The 21,151-nt window shown below is 43.3% G+C and overlaps 1 protein-coding gene across 4 annotated transcripts in view; it reads right to left on the bottom strand.

Moving 5' to 3' along the window:
• Window positions 1–21,151, bottom strand: part of si:dkey-100n23.5 (cyclic AMP receptor 4) — an 82,681-nt gene that overhangs the window by 6,790 nt on the left and 54,740 nt on the right. For all 4 annotated transcript variants that reach the window (XM_012864468.3, XM_036139094.1, XM_036139093.1 and 1 more), the window contains one exon: window positions 14,313–14,460. In XM_012864468.3, the coding sequence (XP_012719922.2) occupies window positions 14,313–14,460 (148 nt within the window). The remainder of the gene's footprint in view (window positions 1–14,312; window positions 14,461–21,151) is intronic.

The following is a 21,151-nucleotide window of genomic DNA, read 5'->3' as shown; positions in this document are numbered from 1 at the left end:
CCAATGAGAGCCAGGTAAACCAGAGTCATCTAGTGTGTATGTGGCCTTAGATTCAAGGAAGGCACAGTTCACACTGATAAATCTAAGAGGCCAGTGGAGCACCGATTGAAGCACATGTAAACAAAAAGTCGCCAGAATCAGGTAAAAAAAAATCAGGAAAAGAGATTGTTAGCAGAAGCTTCCCAGCTCTGACGGAGAAACATGACTTCAACGTTACCCTGAACTTTGAGATTTGAAAGAAAAATCAGCATTAATAGTAAATCACAGGTACTTGTAACTGGGGACCAGCTCGTGAGTTTTACCTCGGGCAGTTCTAATAATTTTGGAGAAAAAAAAAAGTATTGTTTGAGATTTTTCAGCCTTTAAGACCAGTTTCAATCGCTTCAGACTGCATCCGCACCGCTTCCGACGCAGACTGCTAAAACTCAAATGCCTCTGTGATTGAGCGCGAACAGCAGTAAATTACAAGATCATCAGCATAAAAAATGGTAGCAGGCGTTTGACACTCAGATCAATAATGTAGGCTGGGAACAAGATGGGTCTTAAGCAGCTGTGCGTGGAATGATCCTCCGTCGACTTTAAACAGTGATTTTGTTTGCGTCTTCTTCTTCTAGAGCAATCATTTGTGCTTGTGTCTGGGTTTTTTCCCCAAAAGGAAATAGCTGGCAGAAAAAAGAAAAATGACTGAAAATAAAACAGCAGTTAGAAACACTAGGTAGTCTGTGTCTAAGCAACCAGAAAATGAGAGTGAAGATTATGTTTAAGCAAAGTCCATACATTTTCCGAAGGGTTGAGCTCAAGGCCGTTCCAGAGCTTAATGTTAGTCAGCTCTAATCAGCTGAGAACAATTGTCATGTTCTGTTGGAACATTGGAACGTCCCGTTCTACCAAGGCTGCGACCCTCAGACCCAAGCTCTCACAATCAAATTAAAATAAACTGGGACCCAATGGTAGACAGCAGCATCCCTGTCCACAGCAAAGCCCGGTTGATTTCAACATGGATTGAAAAGTTGTCCCAAACTCAAGGCTTTGAAGTCTAACTAAAATGATCAGATGCCCAAAGTCTCCTGGAGAAAGATTTAAAGGTCAAACAAGATAGACACAGAGCTATTTGGTCAAAAGGAAAAGAGGATTGTTTGGAGACGACAAGGTAAGGCTTTCAAGGACGGTGGCTGTGGCGTTACACTCAAGGTCTGTTTTGCTGCCTGTGGTTCTGCTGCATTTCACAAAGTGGGATGAACAACGAAGGAGCCGGACCATAAACATACCGCCAAATGTTTTATCTTAATCACAAATCATCAGCTGGATCTGGGGTTTCACCTTATTTATTGGTTGTCCCATTGCCAATCATTGTGACGAGCTCACATAACACCAGTCTCCGTGCTCGTTCCTTGTTAGTTTCTGCTTGCTGGCTGCGCATGCGCACTCCTAGTGTTCATGTATCCGGTTAGCTTAGCGGTTAGCTTCGGTGTTAGTCGTTTATTGTAGCTCCTCTGCTCTCTCCGTATACTTTGAACATGGCTGAGAGTCGCTAGAAGCGAACTGCGTACAAGTTTATAAGAAGGAGAGGAAGGCCTCAGTAGAAAGGAATAATACCAGAGTGGATTTAGGAGATTTATCACATGAACCCCCGGGGATGCGGAACAGCATCTAAGATGGTTTTCCACATGTGCAGTTATTCAAAAAGGGACTTGGGCGTTTCTTACCTACATTTATGGAAAAACTGTCACCTATACTGTTTTATTGTAAATAAAATCACAGACATCCAGCATCTTTTACTCAAAGCCAACTTTCTGCCAGAATTTTTCTGGCCTGCAAGTGCTTTCAACTTAACAGTTTTGGCCCTTGTGCTAAAAAGTTTAAATATGACTGTGTTAAACGGTTGAAACCTAGGGTTAGCAGGATTTAGCAGGTTAACATTGAGCTTCTGGAAGGGCACGGACCTCAACTCTATTGAAAAAGCCTGGACCATGCATAAAACTCAGGTCTGAGCTAAGAAAACCAACCAGTATGAATGATCTCTACTAACTCTACCAAGAGAAGTGGTCAAATACCCAAACTTATGCCCAGTTACCTTGTTGGGGATTACATAACGTAAGCAGTTGAGTTACAACTTGATAAGAGGCACATGACCAAATATTAGTGGAGGTATAAGTATATAGAATATTTGCGCCTGTATGTATAATTATGAGCTTGTTTGGACTATGAAATTCACAATAAATTGAAACTTGTGCACTCAACCCTTATATTGGAGTTAGGTGATGTGCTTTTAGTTCATCCTGAAAAATAAAAGTTATAATGACAGTACAGCTGATAACAGTAATTTTTGACCTCCAACCAGAAACACATGTTGTAAAAAAGGATCCTTATCTTTAATGTGTCCCCAGTCATTGAAACTTGACACTGATCGAGAGATTTGGATGTGTTAGACAGGAACAGAGACTATGTAAAAAGGGCGATAGGAAAAATGAGGAACTTGAAACAGATGGTTTAAGCCACCGTCAATAGAACTGATGTGTACCTTCTGTAGCTTTTTTGTACCTTGACATGCACTTCCCATAAAATGCAACACATTTAGCCAATACAAACCTCAACACCTTTGATTGCCCTTTTTGGTTTATTAAATATATAAAACATGCATAGTGTGCTCTAATCTAACGGTCTTGAGAATCACAAATGCAAGACCTAGCAGGCCTTAATTTCCCCCTGATTTGCTATTAGAGAGCAGTATTCTGCCTGCAGCTTCTAACTCCTTTCAAACTGTACCGCTCTGTAGAAGACTAACACATCAGATCCCCAGGCACCGTACTGTGTTACAAGCTGCGGTGAATTCAGTGCGCGTGAGATTTTGCTCCAGCATCTCTACCTCTTCAACAACACATCAGCTGCATCTGCAGCAGAAACCCAAACAACAAGAGCATCTAAGAGGAAAATTCCAACGGATACAAGCTGTACAAGGATGAATGCCTACATGGAGGACAGACCCTTTGCATAGCTTCCCTGTAGCCTAACCCCGGGAATCCGCTCAATGTGGAATCGTCGCGGTGCGGCTGCGCTTTCGCGGCTGATCGCAGAAACTCTAGTTGGTCAAAGCGGTTCCACCCGGTGAGCCGCGGTGCATTTCTGAAGCGTTCCAGATGCGCCCGCGCTCACCGCTTCTCCAAAATACATGCCGGTACTATTTTTGCCCCATGGCACGCGACTCCACGTTAATCTAGAGCAGAGTGGATCGTTCAGGCAGAAAATCAGCTGATAAAAAGCAAAGTGGATCCGGTCGAGTTTACAAGTAAAAGACCACATGTGCAGACTTTGGACGCTTTTTATTCAGTATGATTCCAATTTAAAGTGTAAAAGACCTTATTAAGTAAGTACCCAAAAATATGAATGCTGTCAATACCTTTTTTTTGTCTTTAACGTCACAAAAGTTGATCAGGTAACATCAAGGGGCATGGTTCATTTCGAAATCATACGGCCAAAAAAAGCCTGATTGTCATTTTGTACCTGACTTTTCATGATTTGAAAACAAGCAGCAACAAACTTGTACTTAAATCGTGAAGATTTTGTCAAATCGTCGAAGTTGTCACATGACCCGGAGCCAACCTCAATAGATACCCCAAAGGCTAAACATATTACAGCCTAGTTGGTCTGTTTTATTGTTTCAAGCTACAAACTCCGTAAAGAGTCAATTCTTTCATGGTAAACACCACAGGACTGCGCTAATGACAACACCTCGGTGAGAAGGGTGTTACTGAGAGAAGACGACTAGTATCAGATGTCTTATACTCCATCCGAATACCTTTAATAATAGCTCCTAGCTCCTGTTCCTTGACCTTTCACTGGGTCAACAGTAAGAACTATATTGTGGGGAGAAAGGAGCTTCGGACTGTTGTGGCCAATCCGGACAGCCTTTAACTCTGACGTCATTACGTGACGGAAACGCTCATGGGATGATGCGAGTCAAATGCGGGCCTACAGCCTTCTGAAAATTAACTACAAAGTGCGTGATCTCTCTCTGGACATTTTCGTTGATTTCCGTAAGGGGGCTGGTTCTTATATGTCCTTAAGGCTTCTTAGCACTGGTAAGGGATGTCAAGGGGTTTCGAGGCAAAACTAGCCGTGGGAGAGGGCACACAAGCTTCCTTGGTGACTGCACTATTTGGACAGCACTTATCACGGCGACCGCTGACGCACTTCCTCTTTGGCTAACGAGTCCTTACTAATGAAGGGTATTCGGATTGAGCCTCGCAGTTGGCGTCAGTTCAGTCTTTTTCTAACACAAAGTGTGACGTCAATATGGAATTGGCTAAAATTGGTATCGGTACGAAGACTGAACGGAAATCAACCACAAGTCTAGAAATGAAGACTAGCGTCCCTTAGTTTCAGCTTTTCTACGGCTTCTCGAGAAGGATCGAAAGCAAAACAGAAGTGGGGCCAACCCTGGCCCCCGTTCTTTGTCGATGCTCTCAGCTCATCGCGAGGGCATGGAGACCCTTGGTAGATCAAGGACTGAATAGTGATCTGAAAGGGATAAGCCATCAACAAACTTTATATGGCATTTATATGAGGGATTTATTGCTACATGCCATTGTCATTCAGCGAACACAAAACTGTTAACAAGGCGGCAATTTATTTGTTCAATCTGTAAATCAATCCAAAACAATAAAGCAGGGACGTCCCAAATCTTATCTATATTGGTTTTCTCCACTCACGCCGAGGTGCAGGAACTGATTCACTTTGGCTCCAGTATGAAAATGACAAAAGATTGCAGCCACCCGTTCTATCAAAAAAAAACGTACATATGGAGCGTGAGTTGTGTACAAAGACACCTTCAAGTGAAGAAAGGAAGGGGAGAAAAAAATAAAATACGGAAAAGCAGGCAAGCAACGTTTTAAAGAGAGAGAGAGTACTTGAACACGATGAGTCTGGGTTAGGAGGTGCTGGGAGGAGGAAAGCACAGATTCTCCGCTTTGAGAGGGGAATGTTTTGACGCTGTCACCCCATCAGCACCCGCTCCTCTCCCTTACCCCTCCCTCTCCCCCGCCAATCTCACACCTGATGTGTGGGGGCTGCTGGGAGCCGCATGCCAAGATGAATAACAACCGGCTGTTAGTCACGATAGCGCACGAACACACACGCCGCCTGTCTCTCCCCTCTCTCCGCTCCCCCCCCCCACCCTCCGTCTCTCCCTGTCGTCTTCCTCCTCGCCTTCCTCTCTTTCTCCCTGACACACACAAACAGCGCTTTCCCCGTGATTTACGAACACATTGAGATTCAATTTCGCTGCTCTGCCTCTCTGTCTCTTTCACCCCACTCACCACAGCGCAACACTGACATTTGGGTTGAAGGTCACGCCGCACATTCCACTCCTGCACGCTGAGCTCGTGACCCGTTATCAGCGTGGTCGCTGAAACCGAGGAGGCGGCAATATGCATGAATGTGTGTTGGCGTGCGCGTGCGAAGTGTGTGTTTGTGCACATGCGAACCACGACCGCGGAGGATTTTTTTTATTTTTTCCTTTCTCCCCGCTTGTTGTTCAATATCAGCTTCAGCTTCGTCGCTGCAGATACAGTCGATGTTTGCAGATTGAGACAAATGCGTGGAGAACTCTATTGATTGGGGGGTGTTTATTGAAATGCAACCGATGATGTTCGGGATCCAAACGCGGGCGTATTATATTTCTGATAAGTTTCGCTTCATTACCTTTTCCTAAAAGCTAAATCTCTCAGTGTTAGACGGGAAATGAGGTCCTACATTTGGTAATTTCGCTCAGGAAAAAGTAGATTTCCGCATTAGATGCCGCAATTATCTCAGACGAACAGCTGCCACACATGGTCCCAATTATTGGAGGTGATCGTTTTCCAGCGTGAGAGCAATTAAAACGTTGGTTAAGGTAAAATTACAAGTATTAGAGCTGCTCCTATTCAAGATTCCTAAAAGGGATTAGAGCAAAAATGACTGACTTATAAGCAGTTAATGCCTTTGCCACCCAGGCAGACTGCAGTTAACATCTGCAAAGACTTTACATTATGGAAATAAAATGGGATCACCTGTTTGTGTCATCATAATTTTGTGATAAGTTAAAGCTGTTGACAAAAATGGCTTTTTTAAAAGGTCCCACTAATCACGACCACCATATAGTTACCCACTCATCCCTGGGTCGCTGAGTTATAAAAGTCCTGCAGTGAACTCGATGGTTATTGCTGAATCTAGACATTACCATTCTCTTTGTTTCGTCCGTGTCTAGCTTTGGCCCAAAGTCTCAGCTCCTTACAACTTCGCGAATGCACCGTTGTAGCATCTGTGGCAATACCTGAAGTGCAAAGTCAATGACTCGATGCAATCTGCAGGGTTTCCAGATAGAAAACTCTTTAACCAACCTGTCTGGATGATTTGAACGAATTGACTCTGTAAAGTGCCTTGAGATGGTGAGTAGTAAATTGGGCGGAACTATATGAATAAAACTGAATTCAATTGAAAGAATAATCTAAAACACCTAGGCTGCCGTCATTTGGCTCATTATTAGTCATTTTGCTTTAATAGTTGAATTTCTGTAGACATTTAATCTGCTGATGGTGATAAGAAACCGTAACCACGAGCGTCTGGTTAAGGGCAGTCACTTTCCTTTCTAAGAAGTGATATTTGCTAAATCAGCTGCATACAACACATTGAAAACGATTTCACACCACTTGACCTTTTGCACATTTCGCCACTTTTCAACCACAAACTTCCAATGTGTTTTATTTGCATTTGATGTAGCAGACCAACACATAGCAGTACAAAGCTTTGAGGTGGAAGGCATGCTTTTATATCCAATCCCTACTCAGGCTGACACTGCTAAATAAAAATCCAGCTCAACCAAACGCCCTCAGAGGTCTCCTAAATAGCAAAAGGACAGCAGGTAATTCAATGAGAGTATAAATACAGCTGTTCTATGAAGGCCTTTAGAGGTTTGTTGGGGAACTTTGGTGAACAAAGAGCACCGTGAGGACTAGGTTGGAGAATCTGTTGACAGGAGAACTCTCCACAGGTTTGGCCCATATGGAAGAGCGGCAAGAAGAGGAGTCAAAATGGGCCACAATTAAACACTTTGGATTACATGCAAAACAATATGTGTGGAGGTAAATTACCACACCATCTTGAGGGGCTTTCAGCCTCCTGGAAGACTACCTAAACGGCAAATGCAATGTTTGTTCCCCTCCTCCGAAGCTGCACAGCTGTAGCTGCCGAGGCACCAGGCTGATTTATGGTAGGGCACTGTAGGTTTCCACATGACCACCTGGGTCACCTGCGCAGACATTCACATATCTGATAGAAGAGCAAAATGCTTGGACCCTCTGCGTTTCTACGCATTGGGTACGTTACACACTCGTGAAATGCTCTTGCTGTCTGTCTTTATTTTACTTTATTTACCCGTTATTTGCTTATTTATAGGCTGGTTTTGTTTGTGCTCGCTGCCCCTGCAAGACAACAATTGTATACGTTACGTGGAAGTACATGTAGCCTGACAAAGTATCACTGAACGATCCATTCCTCAATTAAGTAAATCTGTAAGTAAAAATGTCAATCTGTGAGAATGTATGTTCACAAAGACTCCGTTTAGTCTGACTGCGGCCTACAGCCTTCTTTTCGGAAAGGTCGTGGATTTGACTAGCATCATTCGTTGCGTAATGACGTACGAGCTAAAGGCTGTCAGAAATCGGCACAGCTGTCCGAAGCTCCTTTCCTGCCCACGATAAAGTTCTTACTGTTGACCATGAAAGGACAAAGTTCTCACTCAAAGAGCAAGAGCTAGGAGCTATAATTAAAACATGTCGGACCAAGCCTCCATCTCCGAAAGACTCTTCTTCTGCTATCAATTGCTGAATAGATGCCGATTTAATCTTATCCAGAGTTTCAAACAGGAACCGCAGTGAACAATGTGCGCCTCAAGCTAGGGTATGAACGTCAGAGGGATGCCGTTCACATGCCAATGCTATCGATACGGCTGCCGCGTGAAAGGCATCTCCACGGCTTTACTCACATTAGAAGTAAACCAAGCATTTTCTTTGCGGCTTGCAAACAAATTTCAGGTCACGTGAATTACCGGCGTTGGGACAGGCGCATTTAAACGTGTTCTTCTTTCTGTAATTAATTAATCCCAAATATTAATGAACTGCTCGGATCTCTTGTTTAAAGTATTTTAGCTGTGTAGTATTTTCTGATTAAACAGTCTAGAACTGCTAGTAGGTCGGTTCAGTCGACTCCTATACTATACGAGACGAGGACCTCTGATCAAAGAAAATACCCACGTACCACCCGAGGCTTGTAGATATATATTGACGTCTTTTACCCACCATTATGGTTTGTTTGATTTTCACACATCGGTGCCAGTGTTGCATTGATCAGCCTTCCTTTTAAGCCAAATTTCTATTGGCAAACTCAAGTAGCAGCAGCCACAGAGAAACATTATCATCCTACAATTCTGAAAATGTCAGACATTTTGTCATCAGTCATGTTTAGTTGATAAAAAACATTTCACGGACATTCCTTACACCTCCGTTTGGTCCCCTCTGAGCACTGACCGTAGCGCAGCAATTCTGTTTCCAGTAAGAAATAATTGGATTTTCAAATAAAATTACTGGGGATACATCTTATAATTCACTCTAACAAAACCTTTGAATTAATTGCTGCAAGATATTTCATCCCTGCCGCAGTTTTGTTCACATCAACATCTGTCAAATACTGTTAATTAGAAATATCCTGGAGAGAAAACACTTTGCTAAATGTATTGATGGCAGCTCTACAAGCAGGCCAATCAATATCAATAAATCAACAATTACTTACTGAAATTGGTGACTTTAAAAATATATTTCATTTAGGCGGGATTCACTTCCCGTATTCCTGTGAAACGGTTTCTGTTTGCTCCTATTGTTCAGCTTTTAAATCTCTACGAGGAATTAATAGTGTCCCAAACAGCAACCGTATTACCAATTACTCCGTCAATCGAAAGCAAGGGTTCTTCAAAGAGCGATTCGAAAGTCACCTCGGTTAAAAATAACCCAGCAGGAATGCTTTTGTAACATTTTCAGGTTGTCAACATTAAGTGGTTAAGCCTCCCTAAGAGTGAGCCACTGAGCGGACCACCTGATTACACAGACCTAATCTATAGAGCCTTAAAGAGCTCGAAGCTAGAACTAGTCAACACTTGTGTCAGTTTGCAACAATGGTCTCAAAACAGAGGTTTGGAGTCACGTGGAGCACTTTCTACAAGGGTGGACGCGATGTCCAGGTGTCGATGAGAGACCTTGGGTGGACACTGAACTCTTAATTTCTCACAGCGTGTTTGCCGTCGTGCGAGAGAAGGAGGAGTGGGACGTTCTGGCACAGACCAAATAAGAAGCACCGCGGGAAGGAGCGTGCGAGTGGATGAATGAAAAATCACGCAGTGAAGCACTTTGTAGATCCCAGCCAAGGTTAGAAGGGGCACTGTGCGCCATTTCCTTCAGCCGACAATAGAAACCTGCCTGGTAGATGCACAGCCAAAAGCTTGCGATATGCTCCAGGAATTCAAGCATGCCCAAGCGTAAACTAGAAACCGTCAGGCCGTTTGGTCGTTTGGTCTGTCGCCTGAGGCATGCGTGGATGGGCTGCGGCGACCTGTGACCCAGAAAGAAATAACCACAATCAAACTGCAAAAGACAAAGACCATTCGGCGGGTTTTCAAAAGGCATTTGCAGACAGACCAGCTGGGATATCAGCAAGTGAAGTAACTGCCTCTTAAGTACGCAATCGACATAACTACACTGACAAAACGTCGGTCAGACTGTTCACCGCAAATGGAAAGATCTACTAAAGAAACTATCAGAGGCTTTAATCCTCTCAGCGATTCCTTCCAATTAAGCCCAGACCCCCATTAAGTCCCACTAATGGTTGAAGTGTCCTGACAACGGCTGGATGGGCGGCCGTCAAAACTCCCACGTCGGTCCCAAGAGGAACTGTAATCCCTGATGACCCTGACCTTTCAGCTAGGGCCGTGATGGTTGGGTGTTACATTTAAGAGACTCGTGCAGATTTTAAAGAATTTACAGCGAATGTTTAAATATGAGTTAAAAAGGGCAGGGATATCTTTTTGCAGATTGCTTTATTTACCAACGTAAACAAGATGGCACTACCTGCAGACATGAAGATAGTTAGGCTCGTAAACCTGACTGTAAATTACGGCTGGGTATTTGAAGTGGGCCAGGAGTTTGATATTTAAGATAGGATAAAATCATATTTTATTGCTCCACAGCATGAATGGTCTTTTTAATATCCTTCCACAGCAACTCAAGCAGAGTTCAGTGCAGGCTTTGACTAGGCCACTTTAAAAGCTTTTTTTTTTAGTTCCTATGCTCCGCTTATCTGGAACAAACTTCCAGAAAACTGTAAAAGTGGGGAAAGCCTGAGTTCTTTTAAATCAAGATTAAAAACAAATTTGTTTAGGATTGCCTTTGACTTTTCAAGTTAAACTGTTCTACTGAAACATCATTAGTTCAACTTTTTTTTTAGTCCAACTGTTTTTAATGTTCTATTTTGTTTCTACATTTTATTCCTACTTGCTTTCATTCTGTTTTATTTTCCTATGTTTTAATCATGTGAAGCACTTTGCATTGTCTCTGTACTGAATTGTGCTATATAAATTTGCCTTGCCTTTTAACCCTTCAGAAGTGGACTAGCTGGGTGTGCTTTGGATCTTTTTTAATTAGGGACGCATTGATACAAAAACGTGGGCCAATATTGATAATATTGCAGTTATGGCCAATAACATTATGAACATATAATTTCCCTGCCCTTTCAACGTCGGTGAAAAACAACCACACCGTTAACACGCTTCAGTTAAACACCCCACAATCCTGCGCTGCATCACTGTCGCCATCATCTACCCACAACATGGTCGACCCCCCTCCCCAACCTGAAACCATCACAAATCCCTACAAGATGGAAATATACATTGGTTATTAGCAGGCTCGGCTATGGAGACCCATTCCACAAATCTCTCTGAGGGCTGTTCTTGAGCTAATCTTGGGCTGCACCAAGTCTGGAGAAAGTTTCATCCGCTGTCCCGGCACCGTCGGCTTACGTGTCCCACCAATTCGTGGGCTTGTTGCACAGGTGGCATCCGATCCCAGAACCACGCTGGAGTTCACCGAGCTCCTGAGAGCGACCCGTTCTTTCACAAACGCTTGTACAAACAGTGCAGATTTTATACACCTGTGGAAGTGGAAGCGATCGGAACACCTGGTGTCGATTATTGGGATGGATGAACAGATCCATTTGCCAATATAGTGTGTGTAAACCGAGGCAGTTAAGTAAACTGCAGTCTGACACGACTAAAGCTAAGTGACCAATCAGATGCCTACAATGGAAGCAATTACAGCGATAAATATATTGCAGCCTGTAATTAATAGGTGGAATTTCACCTGCGGTAATGAGTGAAATCTGCCGACACGTTTAATTAAAAAAAGATTAGATGGGTGTACAATGTCGCATCCGTTTCTTTACACATACAGAAAGTCAAATTAAGTTTTTTGGGTTATGTTACGATTTGCGGAGGGTCGCGTTAAAATAACCGGTAACTCAACACTGAGCCAGAAAGAAGCAAAAATAAAAAAAATAAAAGTTTTGATTGGAACCTGCTCGGACCACTCGCACACTGGGTCTCCTCCAGTGAGACAAACATCCCCCCCCCCCCCGCCTGCGTTTGAGAGACCTTGTGTTAGACACTGAACTGCACATTTCTCACAATGCGCTCATTGATGTGATGCGAGCTCGCATGTGTGAATAAGATAAAGAGTGGGAGAAAGAGAAAGGCACCGCACGAACAAAGTGAGGAGTGTGAATGAGCGTGTGAATGAATGAACGAGTGGCGCCATGTGACGCGCCGTTTAGAACCTCGCCAAGGTTAAAAAGGCGACAAGTGCAATTTAGCTTTGTTGTCTCTGCAAAGGCAAAAATGGAAAACATGCCACAGCAATGTAGAAAAAAAAAAAAAAAAAAAAAAAAAAGAGTACGCCTGCAGAGACGAGCTTGTTGGAACACTCAAAAGAGAGATGCACACTGAATGTGCATCAAATGCGTGACTATTTCATGTTTCTTCTCCTTTTGGGGAAACATATAGTTGCAGGAGCCCCCATTGGGTAAGGTAATGACCAACAAGACATGTGATGCACTGGCCTGACCGCTCCAGGGTGTACGACACTCCACCCCCCCCCCCCCCCCCCCACCAGTAACGTTACAGACAAAAGCACCTCTATAGGTTGGTTTAGGTAAAGATCAGCCCAATATTATATCAGCCTCATCAGGCCTGAGGGGGGGGGAATGCAGACGGCTGCAGATTTCTCAGCTGGTCGGACCGGATCCGAAGACGAGAAAGTTGTTGTCCCACTTTTTCATGAATGACATCTTTTTCTTCCTTTGTGTTACCGCCTCCACTGCTGCACAAGGTTCATCACATCTGAACACACACCCTTACTGCAAGCTGGCGTTCAGCTTGCACATCATCCACTCCCTCTTCAACAGGCGGCGAACTTTCCCGCTGCAACCCCCGACATAGAAAACGGGTCTTCTGCTTTTTCAGCTCGTTTTGGCGACCCCTCTGCTTCTGTTGCGTTACTGTTTTCATTAATCGGCGGCTTAACGTTTTGACTTGAGCTGCTTCCCATTAGGTTCACAAAGGCAATAAAGGCCTCTAAATTGCTTTTATTTGGGTGACAGAGTGGGCTTAGGTGATTTACAGATGTGGTCATTAAAAGATAATTTAAGTGTTTTTATCTAACTAAAAAAAAATAATAAACAGGTCGACGCTATAATGGCAGCAGAAAAAAAGTTAACAGGAAGTACATAATATACATAAAAGCAAATGTAACGCATTTAAACCCTCCTGCTCGCCACAGCATCAAACTACCAGAAGTTTTTTTTAAACATGAAACACTGTTGCTATTTTTAGATGCCCTCAGCATCCTTAAATGCCGTATTATCACCGTTAGCAGTCTGCAAAGGTTTGGAGGTAGATATGTTTTAAGTCAACCTCTGGTATCAGGATCACAATGGAGGGTCTTGCAAATGATTGATATCTTAAGAGCAGAACAACGTAGCTGCCAATAATTGTTGTTGGTCTACCTTCTGTGACTGTGTCACCTGAGCAGCTAATTTCTAAAAACTCATAGCTCTTTTGTGTGAGCAAGGCTTAAAAATCTCCCAAAAAAGGCCATGAACATAATTTAATTGATCTGAGTTTTCTTGAATAAGTTCGGAGGTTTTGATCCTCAACAGTGACATTAATGGTGAAACAGATACTGCCCCAGCTTCCCTTCTCTCTGTCGTGACCTGCTCTGCTAGCTTTGCTCAGAACCCATGGTTCAGACGCCCCCAGTGTCCTGGGAAAGGTGTGCAGAGAGCAGCGGCAACGCTAGTTTCTCATTTATGACAAAGCACTAAGCAGGAAAAAGCTTTTCATACATTTTGTTCTCACACAAATAACTGGAACTGCACTGAAATATGTAAGCTTTTACCTCTTTCAGTCTTCGTCTATACCGAGAGAAATAACCCCCACAGCATGATGCTGCCATCACAGCACAACACCGTGATGGTGATCATTTTCCTAAACACACAGCCTTTGAATACCAAAAGGTTAATCATGATTTGACCTGACCAGAGAACCTTCTTCCATACGTTTGCTGTTCTCTGCACGTCGTTTGGCGAACCGCAGGATCTCTCATAGCTGCTGCTCTTACGTAACCGCCGCATCTCCCGCCTTTAACATCTTCCTCCCTGACCTGTCTTGCCGTGCTCCTTGATCCTCATGATGCTGGTTGCTCACTAATGTTCTCTAACAGAACCCCTGGGGCCTTCGTAGGACGGCTGGATTTATTCTGACACTAAAATACACACGGTGTGCTAATTTGGTGACTTCTAAAGCCAATCGTTTTGCAATGGGTTTGATTTCGGGGAACGAGAGGAAAGGGGGGGCTGAATGCAAATGAGCAGCAAAAAGTTTCAGACTTGCACTTGCAAAACTGTTGGCAAACCGTGCATTAGCATGCTTGCATTTCACTACAATGCACCGATCTGGTGAATCACCTCAGGTTAAGAATAAACAGTAACAGAAACTTGTAGAGGTAACATGACATAATGTGGAAATAATTTGAGGGCGATGAATACACGACCAGGGGTCCAATACTTAGCCGGACCCACTTCCTCTTTGTGGACTCATCTTTATGTACATCCTGCGTTCCCTAGCAACGAAGGGTCCTAATTAGGCTGTAAGAGTGCGTGTGTGTGTGCAGTTTCTGTACCTGCAATCCAGTCGGGCTCAGCAGACTCCACCAATCCCTGTCCAGGCCAAAAACAAAGGCGTTGGCCAGACCATGCAGCGGCGCCGACAGGACGTGCAGGAGCGTGAGCGGGAACGAGGGATCTTTAGGGTAGGAGGCATTATGGAGTCTGATGGAGGAGGACAGAAAAAAGACAAAGAGAAGTGCTGAGTTGTGATGTTGAAAAGTTTCAAGCAAAACGAAGCAACCGGCAGGAGAGCTAAAGAGGTGAGGACGAAGTAATTAAAAGGAGAAGAAAGACAGCTACCGGGACAAAAAAAAAAAAAAAAAAAAAAAAAAAAAAGAGCAGGAGGCTGATAGAGCAACAGAAAGCGAGGCAGAGGACAAGTGAGTGACAGAGTGAGGGACAGGGTGAGAACGAGAGGTAATGAGAGCAAGTGGCGGAGGCAGAAAAAGAAGGAGCAAGAGAGGGAAAAGGGGAGGGTGAAAGAGCGAGCGAGCTTTATATCAGCGTTTAAGAGCCCATTAGGCAGCGTGAGACGGCTGGGCTGACACATTCTTGGCTGCTGCTCCGACAGCACGCAGCACTTTACAAGGACAGGGAGATGTGTAGCGCTCCGCTCGCTTCCTCTCCTTCTCACCACTCTTCCCTCGGCTCCGTTTCCACGTCTCCAGACCGCGGTTTTCAGCCTCGCGTCTCCTCCCGCCGCCACGCGCTAAACTCTCGGCCGATCCTCTGCAAACACACCCCGTCTCCCCTGTGCGTTCACGTTTAACCGCTGAGGCGTTTATTTTTATTCTAAAAAGACAGAGATTGCATCCCCCCCCCCCCTCACCTCAACCCACCCCTCCATTTTAGTCGGGTTTCTGTCCCTGCTAACCGGACGAACAACCAGGTGAAGAAGCGTCATGGTGTGATGCTGCCGGGAACCGATGGCGGTCTGCGCGAACAAGGCTGCTCAGCCATTAACCCTGGATTAACCCTGTATTAGCACGGCTCGCTGGGTTAGCCTGCCTCTAATGTCTTTTATTGATCTATTAGCCGTAGAATCAAACGGCGCGCGGCGCTGTGTGCGTGCGTGCGCCGCGTTCAGGGGTTGGGTGTGAACCCGGACCTGAGCGGTCACAGCTGCTGACCTCTGGGGTCAGGAAAGTTATCCTCAAGCCGTCTGCGCGCCCCCCCCCCCGCCGGACGTCTGGGGGAAGGGAGGCACCAAACCAAACATTTGACGGAAAAGCAACCCTGTTGTATTGTGGTTACAAGGTGTTACGTGAGACAGTCACTCATCTCAACTGGCTGACAGCCAGAAAATAAGATCTGTTTCCTTTTTTCTGTGATAATGCTTTTTTTTTTTTTTTTTTTTTTTCTTCTTTCCTTGTGAAATCTTTGGCAATAACACCATTGTTGTGTTTCAACTATCCTCCCCATGAATCACATCGGCGCAGCGTTGCCAACATTGTGACATCTCTGGAACCAGCAACACATGAGCGCGAGCAAAAACACCAAGTCCTCGCAGCTGCGGTTACATCAGCGGAGCTGCAACGCTAAAAAAAAAACAAAAAAAAAAACGTGCACACGCCAGCTTTTCCAGCCCCGTGCTCCCTCCGCAAAGTTTCACACGGCAACAATCGTTCACGGCGACGCTGCTCCAGGACGGGCAGTTTCACACCCCCGTGCGTTGCAATTTCAGCGGCTCCCGCTTCCATTTTATGCCCGCGTACTTAAACCGTTGCTTATATATATAAAAAAAAAAATCGTTCTTCTTTGTAAGTGAGAATTTTCAGGAATTATGGAGTAAACACAATCAAGTCTCACTAATCAATTCATTTGGCTGTTGCATTTCTGAAGACTTAGCGTAACAGCTGATGGTAATGGATAAAGCATCTCCTTCCAGTATACTATGAGGTACATATAGATGCATTCAATAGAGAACCTGCATGCCCGACGACATTTGCTCCACTCGCCTCCTTGTTTTCCATCGCCATGATTTCTCCGTTTGGGACAACCCAATCCATGTCAGGTTTGTCACCGGGTGAAGCGAGAGAGTCCAATCAATTGACCAAATCTATTATTTCCATGCACGACATTAACGTGTGCTGCTTGAAATGCTACAGCCTTGCAAATATTTCACCAAAGCTGCCCTTTGCGGGTGTAATGTCGGGTGAGAGGGACATAAAAAGTTGTGAAATGGGCCATTATTTTTTTAAATCAATGTGGATTCAGTGGGTAAGTGAAAAACTAAAATACAGGCGAGTAGACTGTTACAAATGGAACTGTGGCAAATCAAAGATAAAGCAGATCATAAAATCATGCTATATCCTCTAAAAATATTTCTTATTTTTGTCCAAGAAATGGAAGAAGGAAAAAAAAATGCAGACAACCACTGAACTACAGGACATATACGTTTCCTTCTCTCAATTAAAACTCAAAATGTTCACCATCACTTCATAAAGCTTGGCGTCAGCTGTTTTGTTGTTTTTAAGCAAATTAAGAAACAGTTTGTTGTTATACTGCCATATTTTGAGCTACAATAATTAGCATGAGTAATAGACAAAATAAACACTATTGAATGTGTGAATGGCTTACACTTACTCTTTTCTCTTTGTGTGAGCCTACAGTGTGTATGTGCGTGTTAATTTGATCAATTAATGACAATTTCCAAAAAATATGAAATCTTATTTTTGTCCTGCAAACAGATCAATTCAATTCAATTTATATAGCGCCAAATCATGAAACATGTCATCTCAAGGCACTTTACAAAGTGCCTTCACATCAGTCTTCACTTTTAACAGTGGGACATACCAGACAAAATAAGCACCCGGATGTTAGAATGAGACATTAAGGCTCACTGTTTACTGTGGAAATTAGGTAAAATTTGTACAAAAATGCTGTATTTAATGAGGGGTCATCTGCAATTGAGTAAATTTGTAATATTTTAGGGTGAGGACCAATTGTAAAACGAACACAAAACTTGGCAAGCTACCAGAAAAGGGCATTACTGAGGCTGGCTCCAAAAACCATCGTTTTCTACCTGTTAGTTTGTCACATCAAGGGAGCCTCGGCGCTGCTTTCATCAACGTGTAATATTTTGCACGTATAGGTGGCAGAAGCTCTCGCCTGTCATGACTTTTATTCAGGAGCTATTCTAACATGAAAAGGAATGAATGTATGGGACAAAAGCACAGTCGTGTAAACATATTTCCAACAGGCATCTTGAAGCTGCGCACGGTTGGTGTTTTAACTCCCTGGGCTCTTCATTGTGATTGTGAAAGTTTGTGAGATTACCAGCTCTTCAAATTATTTAGATTGCTGGTTTCTTGGTAAGTAAATGTTAACTTTCTTTATGGACTGCAATCGTAAAAAACATGTTCAATGTAATTTTAATAGAATATTTACAGTAGAAGTTGGAGTGCTCTTACTAGGAGGAGCATAAAACAGAAGACAGGATATAGCTATGCTCAAGGTCAGGAATCGAACACGGGACTAATAGCATGTGGAATATGCTCTACTTCGACACCATGCGCAGCTCCTTTAATATGTTTTTAATACCTCCATTTTCCATTTAAAATCACATTTAAAACAGGACTTCCATTGGTCTTATTTGAATTACTAGACCAGATTTCACTCTGGTGACATTTCAACCTAATATAGAAAGTTTTAGTAGGTAGTAGTAGTAGTAGGTCTGGCAAACCTATAAATCCATGCTATGCTAAAAATACTTGTTAGTTGTAATGTTTTTTTTCTGTTTATTTATTATTTATTTATTTATTCATTCATTATTTATAGTTAGCAATTAAAATGTATTAATGATGGAAAAAAACATGTTTGGTAAGACTGGATATAGTTTTGCAGGACTGACTTGGACTGGGTTTACTGTTGCAACTAATGTGAACTAAAACATGCACCCCAGCGCCAGACTAGATTCACAGTTTCCTCTACTTGCAACTTTCAGATAACTGACTGAATGAGTTCCAATGAGATGAAATCGTTTAGCAGCCGAAGGAAACGCTGCATATGGATACAACAATTCAGTCGATATGAGAAGACAAAGATCTTTTTTTCCCCAATCTGCTTTACCTTTATGTGAAGTATGTCATTCATATTTTAACTGAAAACAAATCAATTTGGGGGACAATGATATTTAAAACAAAAAAATAGTTTTAAAAGTTGTTTTTAATCTGCAGCCAGCCATTAACCTGCCAAACACTTACTACATCTGAGGTTATACATTGGCAGATTTTTTTTAAGTATTATTAGTTCCTATTTATGTTCAAATTCATACACGGATAGTTAAGGTGGTGTTGGTGCCCATACCACTAAATATGCATGTGTTGATAATGAGTTTCTTGTAATTTTTGTTTACCGATCACTTTATTTATTTTTTTAGTTGGTGGAATTGTATGTCTGAAATAAATTCATTCATTAATGCATTATATATATATATATATATATATATATATATATATATATATATATATATATATATATATATATATATATATATATATATATATAAATAAATAAAGGCCTAGTTTTAGAGAGGTTACAAAGGATTAAAGGAATGTCATGGTTTAAAGGTACGAGTCAGGGGAAGGAGAGAGAAAAAAACCCACAGCACCGAATTACAGTGATACAGGTATTAAGAAATGATATTATGACCATTATTACTGAAATCTTGATGAACATCCAAAATAGATTAAAAGATACAGCCAGGGCTTCCTGGAGTTCAACAGCCAAACCACAGGAGATGAAGAGAGTTCTACCAGGACAGCGATGTCCTGTATTCTTCATAAAACCTGACAAAAGAAAAAGGGTTGATTTCCTCAGTACAAAACATCAAGCTAAAAACGGCAAAAAGAATCTGTTATGCGCTTAAACGTTTAAGCCAAAACCCCCAAAAATAACATCTGCCGCAAAAACAACAGTAAGCATCACCAACAAAATCAACTAACAAACAAACAAACAAAAAAACAAGGCTACAGCCGAACATAGCGGCGACGGCTCCATGCGCTGGGGTTTCTTATATTCAGCTGAAAATGGCCTTATTCTCAAAGTGGATGACATCATGAACCCTTCTACTGTTGACACAAAAATCTTCAAGTCTCTGCCAGAAATCTGAAGCTGAAGAGGGAATTCATATTAACGACAGAAGACCCCAAACATACCCCCAGATCGACAAAGGAATGGCTTCCCCAGAGGAACAGTTGAGTTAACTAAATAACCGACCAAAGTCCAGAACTAAATCTATAAGTTCTCACAAATGCATTTATCTGGAGATTTCTTTTAAAGGAGGAGTGGATAGAAATTGCCAAGACTAGATCAAACCACAATCTAATTACAAAGACCCCGCTTTGATTGCTTGGAAATGTTGTCAGACCTTTATTTTTTATTATTGTTTATTTAGAGCATGCCACCTCACCAACAGAAATGGATTATGCCAAAAAGGTTTCATGGAAATGTTTAGTGAAGGAATGCACTTCAGGCAGCTTAGACCCAAGGTCTCCTCTGAAAAACAAAAGCACTATTTATTTTAACTTTTGCAGACGACATCTATAAAGCAATCTGATGAAGTGGCTTGAATATAAAAAAAAAGCTTAATATTTTCCTTTTCAAATACAAATAAGAGGGGCTCTAACGCTGTAAAACTAAGCTTTGCAAGAATAAGCAGCCGCCACCCCCTTTTAAAACCTTTCGACAACTGCGGGGAGAACAGCACAGGAGATGATTAGAGCGATTCGTCCACAAATCTGCTTATAATCCTCCCTTATCCACTTTTACAGCGATGAGGTTTCAAGGTTTATTTGCTATTAATCTGTCTGCTTTTACCTCCCAACAACCCAGTTTGAAAAGTTGGCACCGGGGAGAGAAAGCCCCCCCCTTCAAAAAGAAAAAGTTTGGTTTGGGGAGAGGTCGGAGATACACCTGTTAAAGAGACCCCCGTGCCTCCGCCGCCGCTCCCGGCGGGGGTGTTAGCCGAGTGTCTGCGCGCGGCTTTAAATAAAACCCAAACAGCGCGGCCGCTGGAGTGTGGAGTGGCGTGTGTCGCCGCCTGTCAGAGCGAGGGCCATTTCAGAGCGACGCCGCTTGTTTTCTGGGTTAGCGTACCGCGGTATCTCCGAGGACCAGACCAGCTGCTGCTCACATTCATTTCACTTCCCATTAAAGGTGAAATAAATCAGAGTCCCCACAGAACCTCCGGAGGAGAAGGAAGCGCGCGCGCACACACACACACACACAATCACAGGCGCGCGTGCGCAGAGGAAGTTGGACGTGTGCAAACAGAGCTAACCACGTATTAACGCTTGTGTGTGCGTGTGTGTGTGTGTGTGTGCTAGAAGGTGTCTGCACACGGCATAACCTGGATTGCATGCACGGAAAATGTCAGAGAAAAGAGAGGAAAGCTGTGTGTGTGTGTCTGTGTGTGCGTCTCTCTGCGTGTGTGAGTATCTGACAGCGCAGCGATGAGAGTGACTGGGCCTGTGTGAAGGGGGGCTATTTCTGGCGTCTCTCTCTCTCTCTCTTTTTTTCCCTGCTGCCGCAAAGAAACACGATCGGCGTCCGGGAAACGAGAGCTGGCAGCAAGCAATCATCTGCCTGCCGTGCGCACACACACATCCACACACTACTCAGACAGCACCTCGCAGCGCTGAGCAACACGCGCCATGGCAACGGAACAGCCGCAATTAGAGGCGAAGAGCCTTTTCCCCTCCATCGAGGGAGAGACGGAGAGAAAAATGAAAAGAAGAAAGAGAGCGGGCGAGAGGGAGAAAGAGAGAGAGGGGGAGAAGAGTGTCAGGAATAAAACAGCGAGGCACAGGAAAGACGGGGAAGAAGAAGAAGAGAGTGTGATAAAGAAGTG

This window comes from Fundulus heteroclitus, chromosome 7, assembly GCF_011125445.2.
Source record: "Fundulus heteroclitus isolate FHET01 chromosome 7, MU-UCD_Fhet_4.1, whole genome shotgun sequence".
NCBI lineage: Eukaryota > Metazoa > Chordata > Actinopteri > Cyprinodontiformes > Fundulidae > Fundulus > Fundulus heteroclitus.
Note: the sequence above shows the minus strand (reverse complement) of the source record. Positions and strands in the feature narration are given on the sequence as shown.